This window comes from Nicotiana sylvestris, chromosome 6, assembly GCF_000393655.2.
Source record: "Nicotiana sylvestris chromosome 6, ASM39365v2, whole genome shotgun sequence".
NCBI lineage: Eukaryota > Viridiplantae > Streptophyta > Magnoliopsida > Solanales > Solanaceae > Nicotiana > Nicotiana sylvestris.
In genome coordinates this window covers 210,116,915-210,127,923 of record NC_091062.1, presented here as the reverse complement: position 1 = coordinate 210,127,923, position 11,009 = coordinate 210,116,915, and the positions used below count along the sequence as shown (strand labels likewise).

General features: G+C 36.1%; 2 protein-coding genes across 2 annotated transcripts; one reads left to right on the top strand and one right to left on the bottom strand.

The window, feature by feature from the left end:
• The first annotated feature begins 868 nt into the window (after positions 1-868).
• Positions 869-2,620, top strand: LOC104229976 (RING-H2 finger protein ATL60-like). Its single transcript, XM_009782705.2, has one exon. The coding sequence runs from the start codon at positions 1,238-1,240 to the stop codon at positions 2,153-2,155; it is 918 nt and encodes a 305-aa protein (XP_009781007.1). The 5' UTR covers positions 869-1,237; the 3' UTR covers positions 2,156-2,620.
• Positions 2,621-3,415: 795 nt separating this feature from the next.
• Positions 3,416-9,861, bottom strand: LOC104229977 (ubiquitin-conjugating enzyme E2 34-like). Its single transcript, XM_009782706.2, has 10 exons — positions 9,499-9,861; positions 7,209-7,349; positions 6,708-6,762; positions 6,246-6,284; positions 5,995-6,058; positions 5,800-5,861; positions 5,662-5,701; positions 5,276-5,303; positions 4,133-4,224; positions 3,416-3,947 (listed from the first exon to the last, which is right to left on the bottom strand). The coding sequence occupies exons 2-10, from the start codon at positions 7,263-7,265 to the stop codon at positions 3,689-3,691; spliced, it is 696 nt and encodes a 231-aa protein (XP_009781008.1). The 5' UTR covers positions 7,266-7,349; positions 9,499-9,861; the 3' UTR covers positions 3,416-3,688.
• Between the last annotated feature and the right edge of the window lie 1,148 nt (positions 9,862-11,009).

The following is an 11,009-nucleotide window of genomic DNA, read 5'->3' as shown; positions in this document are numbered from 1 at the left end:
GTTCAGATCCTTCAAAATTCGTGCATTTCGAAGGATCTGACAGACGGGTGTAGCAACATTTGGAGAGTCCACGCAACATAGGTAAAAATAGTACGGGCTAGCCAGTTTTCGGACTGATAATTGAAAAATAGCCAGCGTTTGCAAAACCATTGAAAAATAGCCACTATTTTGCTGCAACACGAATAGTTCCAGCATAATATAGTGGAGATTAGTGCACCCATGTATGAACTTCCAGTATATTATGCTGGAATTCCAACACACGGAAAGTTCCACTGTTCCAGCATAATATACTCGAGATTGGAGCACTTGTATATAAACTTTCAACATATTATGCTGGAATATTTTCCGGCTTTTGAATAGTATTTTCATTCAGATTTATCTTTACACGAAAAATGACTAAATTTCGATTACTTTTAAAATTATGACTATTTTTTTATTACCACTTATAAATCTGGCTATTTTTAAATTTCACCATTTACTTTACTGCCAGTATTAATAACCGCTTCCATCGTGCGGAGACAACTTTACCGAGACTCGAATCCTAGCTCGCCATTAGACCATGGTAAGAGCAGAAGCTTCCCTGGTAACTATTGAAGTGATAAAGGAAGGTGTTGAAATGTTGTTCGTCGTTTGGTTTCATATACAAACAACAACAACAACAACAACAACAACAACAACAACAACAACAACAACAACCCAGTATAATCCCACTTTGTAGGGTCTGAGGAGTATAATGTGTACGCAGACCTTACCCCTACCCTAGGGTAGAGAGACTGTTCCCACCTTGCTCTTGGGGAGACTCTCGGTTTGGTTTCGTATACTATTCTAGATTTTAGTTACTACTCATTCTAGACGCTGCAGCCATTTCGTGACCATTTTCCTCATTGACTCATCTTTCCTAAATATCCTTTCTACTGTCATTTTCCTAAAGAATCTACACATTTTCTTCTATTTCCTAATTCTGCCTCTTGTCTCCTTTTAAAGACCAAATCTTTATTTTCTCCACTCCCAGTTCCCATTTTATAAGCCAACTACAGCTATTAATTTTTCCTATTAAGTTTTCATTCTCAGAAAATTTATAGACAATACAAGATATTTTCTTTCTGGGTTTATTCTTTTCATAATTAAAACTTAAAAATCTTCAATTATTCTTTTTTTGCCCTTTGTTGGTTGTAGCAGCACCAACGAAAAATCCCAGTTTGTTCTTGTTTCAGATTCTTAAAATAATTGTCTGAAAATGGAAGATGCGTCCCATACCGGTGGTAAAATAGAGGAATCAGGTACGTTTGAGCTCACTGGAAAAATAATGGTGGTAGCTATTGTACTTATTTTTCTTGTGATAGTTTTCGTTTTCTTATTCCACCTTTACTCAAAATGGTTATGGAATCGCCGCCGTCAAGCAGACGGTGGCAACCCTAATGCCAGTACACGGCGGCGGCACGGCTTCAACTTTTCTTCGGCCGGTCATCATCAAGAAGTGAATAATGTTACATCTGCTCTCCGCCGGGGTCTGGACCCCACTCTTCTTAAATCTATTCCCGTAGTTTTATTCAATCCTAAAGAATTTAAAGATGGATTAGAATGTGCTGTTTGTCTTTGTGATGTTTCTGAAGGTGAAAAGGCAAGACTTTTACCTAAATGTAATCATGGATTTCATGTGGATTGTATTGATATGTGGTTTCAATCTCATTCCACTTGTCCTCTTTGTAGAAATCCTGTTTCCAATATATCTTCTGATGATCAGAATCTCACCTCTATAGAATTATTAACAGTGGAAGAAGAGAATTCAGTTTCTATAGAGGTGGCAAATTTCCCAACCAATATCTTGTTTTGGGGGAATGAGACTCAAGTGAGTAGTTTGGAGGACTCTTTACAAGGTCCTAATTCTTCTTCTAACGCGCCTTGTCCTCCACCACCACCACCACCATCTTCATCATCCTTGTCGTCGTCATTTGCCTCTACGAGTGATAGGCGTTGTGTAGCATTGGTGATTGATATTCCGAGCCAAACAAATGAAGCAGAAGATGAACAGAAATCTCCAATAATGTCCACAAGATTGAGGTCTTTGAAAAGGCTGTTGAGTAGGGATAGGAGGGTTAATCCTTCTAGTCCAAGAATTATGGGTGTTGAACAAGGAGGCAGAGGCCAGAGCTAGTTGGGCAGTCCGGTGCACTAAGCTCCCGCTATGCGTGGGATTCGGGGAAGGACCAGACCATAAGGGTCTATTATATGCAGTCTTACCCTGCGTTTCCGCGAGAGGCCAGAGCTAGTAGGAATTTATAAATATGGATAGTTGAGCTATAATGTGATATTAGCTTCGATATTTTCTGATGTTTGCTACAGAATTTGGAGACGAATGGGTATCTCCAGAACTCCCATTCATTTGTTCAAAGTTTTTGATTCTTGATGTAGATGTAAAGATTGAAACTTTCATCTGCATATAGGCAGTGAATATATTGTATATGTGTAAACAATGCAGTGGGCCTCTCTGTTTGAGAATGAAGCAATCTTTCTCTTACAGAAGAGTAATTTCAGTTATTTCTATGACTGTTAGTTTTCTTATATTTTCTGGCTGCTACAATGATATGATCACAGTTTCAGCTTTCTTTCTTCATATGAATTTGGTCAGTTTTGGCAAATCACTTCTTAGATCACATTGTATTTTGGCCTAAAAATACATGGATTAGTTGTGATAAGAAATGAACCTTGAGCCTAACTTAATCTCTAAAGCTAGTTCACGAGACAAGAATTGTCCATTGAAACTAACTCATGAGGCAAGGATCGTCCAAGATAATATAAAGAGGCAAATAATCTCATCCCACTCCGATGTGAGAATCTAACAATTAGAATGTCTTGTTTGTCTTTGTGAAGTATGTGAGGGTAAAAAGGCAAGCTTTTCGCCAAAAGAGAATCTAACAAATAGAATGTGTTTGTTTGTCTTTGCGTAGTTTCAATCGCATTTATTGGTTTGGTGAGTATCGCTGCATGACTATTTATGGGAAATTAGATTCTCATCTAAACTTGCATTTTACCAAATTTTATTGTAAACCACAACAGATTGCAAGGGTATTCTCTCAATTATCGAACAAAAGTATGCCTCCAGTACTCCTACATAGTTTAGGTTCAAATATTCAACGTAGTGGTACATACACACTGCACTTTATGCTCTCCTTTTCCCCCTTGTATTACACTAGTGTTTTGGGATGCTAATTCACATTTTCACGTTTAAACAAGTAGTAAGATGACTGATCAACCTCAAAAGGAAAAGAAAGCACTAATACAGAACATATTTTAAGTACCTAGATAAGTAAACTGCATTCCTGAACAAGCTCAAGAAACACCAGCAAGTTGACCTCGCGATAACCATAGCTCCTACCAGCCAAAAAAGGAACCAATGAAGGATAAACAGACACCATTTGCAACTCTGAGCCCTTCACTATTACAACACAGAATTTCATATTTTTAAGTGACAAGACTACAAAAGTAGAAAAGGAAAACCCATCAGCTAGACTTAGAGATCAGTATGATGTCCACTAGGCCTATACATTCTTGAGAAGTATAAGAGAATCCTACAATATTTTGGACTTCTCGGTAATAACCCAGATAAGGATTACACAACCACAGATTTCGGATGCTTTGTTCTAAAGCGTAGTGCAATAATACATTTCCTGCCTAATGGAACTCACCATCAAAGCTGAAGCAGAGGCAGAGCCATTACAACGCCAAAAACTGATACTAGCAACAACAATAACCAAGTTGGGCAAGATTTCCTCTGTTGGTTTTTCACGTCTTTATGGGGCTCTACTTTATTCAGACCATCCAACAAGGGTGTAGAATTTTCTGCTTGAGTTGGTATGGTTGAAACCTGCTCCTGAGTAGGATGCACCATCACCTTCTCCTCTTCATACTTCTCCACATATTCTGGAAACAATTTTCTAAAGGTTGGGCTGTCATAAAAATAATTAGTAAGTCAACTGGGATCAAATAAAAGGCGCAGTTAAAACAATTGACAACATTGTGAAACTAGTAGCTCAATTTTTCACGCAACAGATCTTGTACTGCAGGAACTATACACTTAAGGCAATCTGAAACAAATACAAGGTATGCAGCAGGGAACTCGCAGTTGACTCACTTCTTACAATTGAAAGCAAGTGAAGCCTTAGCAAGCTTCTGTTTTTCAGCAACTGTTGTTGTTACACTGCCTGTGGTAGGACTGTTGTCCATCTGCAGGAAATGCATGGGTAGACATAAAAGTTACCATCAATGCAAATGAATGCTTCCCTAAGCAAAAAGAGATTGTAAACAAAGGAATTATGGAAGATTATTTCATGGATTTAGTCGTCTATGGTTTCAAGATAGCATCAACATGCATTGTGGATAATGCAGGCCTAATATGGAAATTTACACAAAGAGGGACAGAGACAGAAGAAGGTAAAACTGTCATAAAAATGAACATGAACTAAAAGAAAGAGCAGAACCCAGAACAGGGGCAGCTCAAGTACATGTGTGGTCTAACACCAAAGTTTAATGTGAGACCTAAATTTCTTAAAAAGAGTTATAATATATATTTTTATTTGAAGTCTATTCTTCTAGATTTTTGAAATGTAAAGTTGTTAATACTCCCTCCGTTTCAATTTATGTGAACCTATTTCCTTTTTAGTCCGTGCCAAAAAGAATGACCCCTTTCCTTATTTGGAAACAATATACCTTTACACAATGATTTATAGCCACACAAAATATATGTGCATCATTTTACACCACAAGATCAAAAGTCTTCTCTCTTTTCTTAAACTCCGTGCCCAGTCAAATGAGTTCACATAAATTGAAACGGAGGGAGTAATATCTTTGTAACCAATTTTCTGAATAATTGCTTTTCAACTAATATAGCCAACCCATTTAATCTAAGCATTTGGAAAAGAAAAGTCTTTTTATGTAATAGGGTATATCCATTAGAGTAGTATCTTCTACTTGTACTATTTTCCTTGTCAAATATACTACCCATTTTTAAGTAAGCCAAACTATTACTTTACTTATATAGCTAAACAAAATTTCTTTCCTTTTATATGAGAAAGTCTACTTTTGTACTAAAAGTACTAAAGTAACTTTTTTTATTACCTATAAACCTATTATTTCTAAAAAATGGGGCCTCCACATTTGGGGACCTAAGGAACAAGCCTTATTAACTACAACATTAGAACCGGCCATGACCCAGAAAATAATCGGTGATGAGACGGAATGCAGATACTTTGCATTGTAGGACTTGCAGGAACTTTACCATAAACGAGAGCAGTCCTGTGAGTATGCTGCACGGAAAATAGAGGAAATCAGTTCAAATGGAAAAAGAATTATGCAGCCAATATAAGAACTGTAAGTATGTTCATCTTTATCAAAAAATTAAGAGGACATGCCTTCGCTATTTTGTTCTGAAAAGTAATCAGAAAATCTTTTGGAATCATATTTTAGTAATCAGAAAAGTAGGAAGAGGTGAAACACATTTTTTTTTTAAATTATAAAACAGGTTTATTCAATTCAAAAGACGTCCCTTATTCTCATATTTTCAGAGAAAATCAAAGTTCTTGTACCATATAGGCCCTAAAGCAACTATTTCCAGACAAATCACCATACTTTTTCTATTTTGATAAGTATATTGTAACTTATTACCTTGACACAGACCACATAGGGTTCCAACTCTCTGGGTGAACTGTGAAGCAATAAATATGCCAATTGAAGGTCAGGAACATGGAATCCTCTCAAAGCAACAAGCAATTGTGACTACAATGCAACTCCAAAAACACTTACAGTCACTCATAGATAAACAGATTTTCTTTTGCGTCATAAATCTTCCATTTGGAGTAACCATGCTACAGACGAAGCAAACATAGTTGAGGTGATTCCAAAAAGGAAAAAAATAAAATACAAAAAGGAAAGCCTTATGATATATTGCTAAAAGAGAAACAAGTCCGGGAATATCAAACTGATCTCAACTTAGATTACCTGATTCCTGGAGGTTTAAATGGATATTCTGGAGGAAACTTAATCTTCCCATAATAATATCCACCTTATTATTGGAGTTGGCCGCATTTCACAAGCAACAACCACAAGAGCAAGAATAGCTCAGAGAAAAATGAGAAAAGTATTCGGAGGTGACAAAACGATAGTGAAAAAAGGGTCCAGGAAGAAGACCACATCACCTAACAGTATTAGTTCATTGCACAATAAATACCAAAGTTAGAGAAAGTAGAAACCTGAAAAGGGTGTTCCTTCACTCCCCTCCAACACGTAATCTGGACATGAGATTTAGGTAAAAGTAGGAATATTAGGAAAAACAGGTAATGAGTTATCTGATTAAAAGAATCTAAAAGAAGATCGCTACTGGCAAATAAGCCTAGCAAAACAATATGTATTAGAAGAAGAGCATCAGATTACATGCCTATTTCATTCCTAATCAGATTGCATTATCGACAGTGCATTTAGGTGATTCAAGCCAAGTTCATTCCTTATTAGACTGCATAACCAACAGTGTGTTTAGATGCATGGCACGCAAAGAAGAAGAAACAAATATTCATGCAGAGGAGGTATCAAGAGGAAAAGGAATAAAACAAAGCTTACTTATAGAAAAAGGAACTAGACAAAGTTCATACAATTCTAAAGGTTTAACAGAGTATATTGAGAAATACAGGTATAGAGAACAAGCAGTAGGGACCTACGCCACTCAAGAATATCATTTGGTGAAGGGCGGGCCACAACATGGGAGACAGGTTCCTGCAATATAACAAGCTTCATCAGTTTCGGAGGAATCAGAGCACAGTAGAAAATGTCTAAACACAGCAAAGAAGAGACTAGTTGACAAAGCCATAGGAGATGCCATCCAGTATCAAGTCAATGAAATAAAACTTAGCTCTTAGTTGTGACGGAAATTAAGATACAAGTGTCATACTTTTCATATCTGGCAAGTAGCAACGGGGTGAAGAAAAAGCAAACTTCAAGTAAGTTAACAAAAGCTAATGACAAATTTAGAGTGGTAATGTCATGAGGGGCAAGAAGATGAAAGCCACAAGTAGGGTTCATAACATGTAAGATCCAATGTGGTTGACCAACGCTTTAAGTAGCGAGACTGTCTTTCTCATTCATGGGAGAGTAAAGGAAGTTGTCTGGTACTGCAACAAATTTATGTATAATATATTCCCAGCAGCAAAAAGGTTACATACTTTACAAAGTGCTCTATATTCCTTCTGGAGTCGCTTTACACATGCCTTTTCTGCCATGTCTAAGCTTCAAAATGGAAGAGAACTACGAGATGATCCTTGGAAGCTTCACTTATTCTCTTGACTGCAAAGAAATGCCACCACCTGTAAACATAAGAAATTAAATAAGCAATTTTAATTTAAGGAAACCGCAAAGTAAGAAGGGTGTTAGTATATGAGACGAAGAAAACTTGAGTCGATAGCAATCAATGCAGACTGCAGACCATAAAGAAAGATGGTAAAGCCATTAGCTATGTGAATTCCATTTCTTAATTTTCTTATCCCGTCCAGCTAAGCATGGCCATCAATTCCACAAGAACAAAGGCTTAGAAACAGTGGTGAAACGAGGAATTGAAGGAATCCTATATGTGAAAAAGGACCCTAATAACTCTAATTTTAAGCTAGCTAGGGTTCCTATCTAGCCACTCAATAAACTAACTTAAACAAAAAAAGGAAATTCATAGACTAATTAAAAGGAAAGTAATAATCTTCAAAGAAGTCATAAAATAAGAAGGAAACAAGTACAGAGTACCTGAAAACTGTTAACCAAAATACTAATAAGAGCAGGCTTCGCTCCAATATGAACAGTGTTTTCTTTTGCCTCGTCTATTCCTGCTCAGTTGGAATTGACTTTGCCTCACCAAGCCCTCGTGTTAAGGCATGATCTTTTATTCCAACCTTCCCTTTTTTTGAAAATCGATTTTGATTCTTCTTAGACTTTCGTAAAGCAACACAATTTTACGTGATTAAATCAAACAATAAGATGTTTATGGCTGAATACTAAATCAAGACCCTATGGAAGGAGCGTGGCATATCGCCATAGTCATGTCAAATCAATAAATAGAAGCTGTTCTGGGGATTGGGCCTCTTTGGAGATGGCTGATCATCCCTAGGCTGAAGGTGTTGATGTCCATCCTTTGTACTCATACATCTATTGCATGTGAACAGGTACAAAGCCAAGAAAAGTACAATTGAAATTTTAGTGAACCTAAGTCTTTCAAGCTACCTTGAGAACCACATTATCTAGTTGTTGACAATATTTTATACTGCCTGTTCAAGAGCCTGACGAATAAATTTTATAAAAGCAAAAAGAGAAAACAGCTAAGGTACGAGAGTAAAAAGACTGCTATATATTCTCTAGATCCCAATTGAACCACAAACCAGATATAGAATCATCCACTATACTATGGCAAAAGAAATATCAATGTGCTTTTATTCTGTCTGCTTCAGAATCATTTGCCAGTCCATTCCCCCTCATGGATATCATAGCAAAGAAAGTTAAAAGCTTTGCGTTCTAGCAAACACAATAAATAATCACAGACTCACAAGTACAACCTAATTCTGTTCTCTCCGTCAGTGTTGTTAAAGGCTCATTGAGGCGCGCTTAAGCTCTGAAGCTCAAAAAAGATCAGGGTATGCGCTTCCCCTCACTTAGACTGCGCTTTAGTGTAGGCAAGCTCTAAGACCCACGCCTCATTGTCAATAAGTTCTATTTTGAATAGAGTGGTACATACAATAAATATAATTGGCTAAAAGATATTATTAATTTTTAAGGAAATCATTATGAATGAACTTGTTACTTTTTTTCTTGCATTACATATATACCTTTATTTTTTCCTTCGTTGCGCCTTTTTTAACTAAAGGCCACACTTTAATTGCACTTTGCGCTTAAAGCCATGATAGACCTGTGCGCTTTTTAACGCTTTTTCGCCTTTGACAACACTGTTCTCCATAATTCACCATTGCTAACAGTCTGATTTTGCTTTCCTTACCCACCTAAAAATATAATTTTTCTAACTTGTACGCGTATATATTATAAATCCTTTTAAGCTAATGTCGCATATTCAAGTTTCAAACAAGCCCAATTCTCAGCAATCACATATTCACATTCGATGGACCAAACAAACTCTAATATAGTCCACGTAAATCCAAAATTATGCAGAATTCATAGCAGAGGACAAAATTCACCAAATTAGATTGCAAAACAACCCGCAATTAAAGCATAATACGTAATTACAGCACATTATTCTCGCCGCGGCAGAACAAACTGTCGAATTAATAGAGTAGCGATTAGACAACATAACACAATTTTCCGAAACACACTCGTCGACAAACAAAAAACAAAAATCAAATTTGTATAGTAATAAAATTTAAAAAAAAATTGATGAATTGAGAATATAATTAAAAAGTCGAAATGAAGAAAAGCAATGACACGTGTACGTAAAAATAGAGAAAAATGAGGAGAAGATATTACCGTAGATCGAGCAAGAAAATCGAAAGCAAAAAAGAGAATTAATCTCAAATCTGACGTGCTTGATCTGTAGTGAGGAGTGGCCCAGTTCAAAAATAAGTTAATTTTGACCCCTCGGCCCTCTTTGTATTGAAATTCGCAGGACTTCTGTGACTCTTTTCCTCGTGCAGCCGATTCTCCTTTTGTAGGGATGAACGTTTAATTCAATAATAATAACAAGTACTATCCGGAGCAGAGTTTTGTGGATGCACCACTATGTACCTTTTTTCTTATTCGGGGAGTGCACTAAGTTACTGCTATGCACGGAGTTCGATGAAGAGTCGGACCACAAGGCGAGGCCGTTTCCATGTTTCGAACTCTTGTGACCTCTTGATCACGTAACAACAACTTTACCAGTTACGTCAAAGCTTCCCTCGTACGGAACAATAGATTGTACATGGGAGAGTCACCTTGAAGCAACATTAATTTTTTTTCCCACCCAATTTTCGATGCAACAATATTTACTTTGTAATTATATAAGAAGGATAGTGTGCATGCAGACTTTATAAAGAGGTTGTTTCTGATAAATTTTGACTTGAGAAAAATAAAATCTCGACGGAAGTGAAGAACCCATAAAGAGAAAAGCATTAGCAACTTCAAAATAATAGGAAAATCAAAGAAAAGAAATAACAGATAGTAATAGAAGTCTGAGATAATGAAATACAAAACTACTATTCTGCTACAAGACAAAGAAAAAACGCCCGACTACCTCCTAAGGGACAAGCCTAACTCTCGCTACACCTATTTAAATTTGTGTTGCATAAGGTTATTAAAGGGGGAAAGTTATTTATAAAAAAAATTATTTTCAATGCTCGAACACGAGTTACTCTGACTTGAAAAAAAAGAAAGTGATAGGGCACAGTTATATGTAATTTATTACAAAAGAGGTTTGGAACTTGGAAATTAACTGATTTATTAGCAACGCATTTGAGTAATTGTAGGAACAAAGTAAAAATATAGGGAAAGCATGCTAACGGAACGTTTTAGATTGATTTTTTAAATAAAATAAGTTATATGTTATCTCTAAATTGTATAGTTAACATGACAGTTATGTTTTATGCTCAAGCTTGTTGTTTGACAAATAAAAGTACTGTATTATTATATCTATAATCCATATTTACTAACCTTTTTTACTCCATTTTGCTAAGAAATTAATGAAGTTCCTAACATATAGAGATAAAATTTAATAAAATGACAAATTATTTTAATACTTCAAAATAATGTTTATAGATGTTCATCCAAATTAAACATACAAAATACAACAACAACAACAACAACAACAACAACGGCCCAGTATAATCTCACAAGTGGGGTTTGGGGAGGGTAATATGTACGCAGACCTTACCCTTACCCCGAAGGGTAGAGAGACTGTTTCCAAATTAAACATACAAAATATATTAAAAAATATGAAGAATTAACTTTTCCAACTGAAAATTTCGTTGTTCCTTCCTAAATGCATGTTAGGAAATTACATT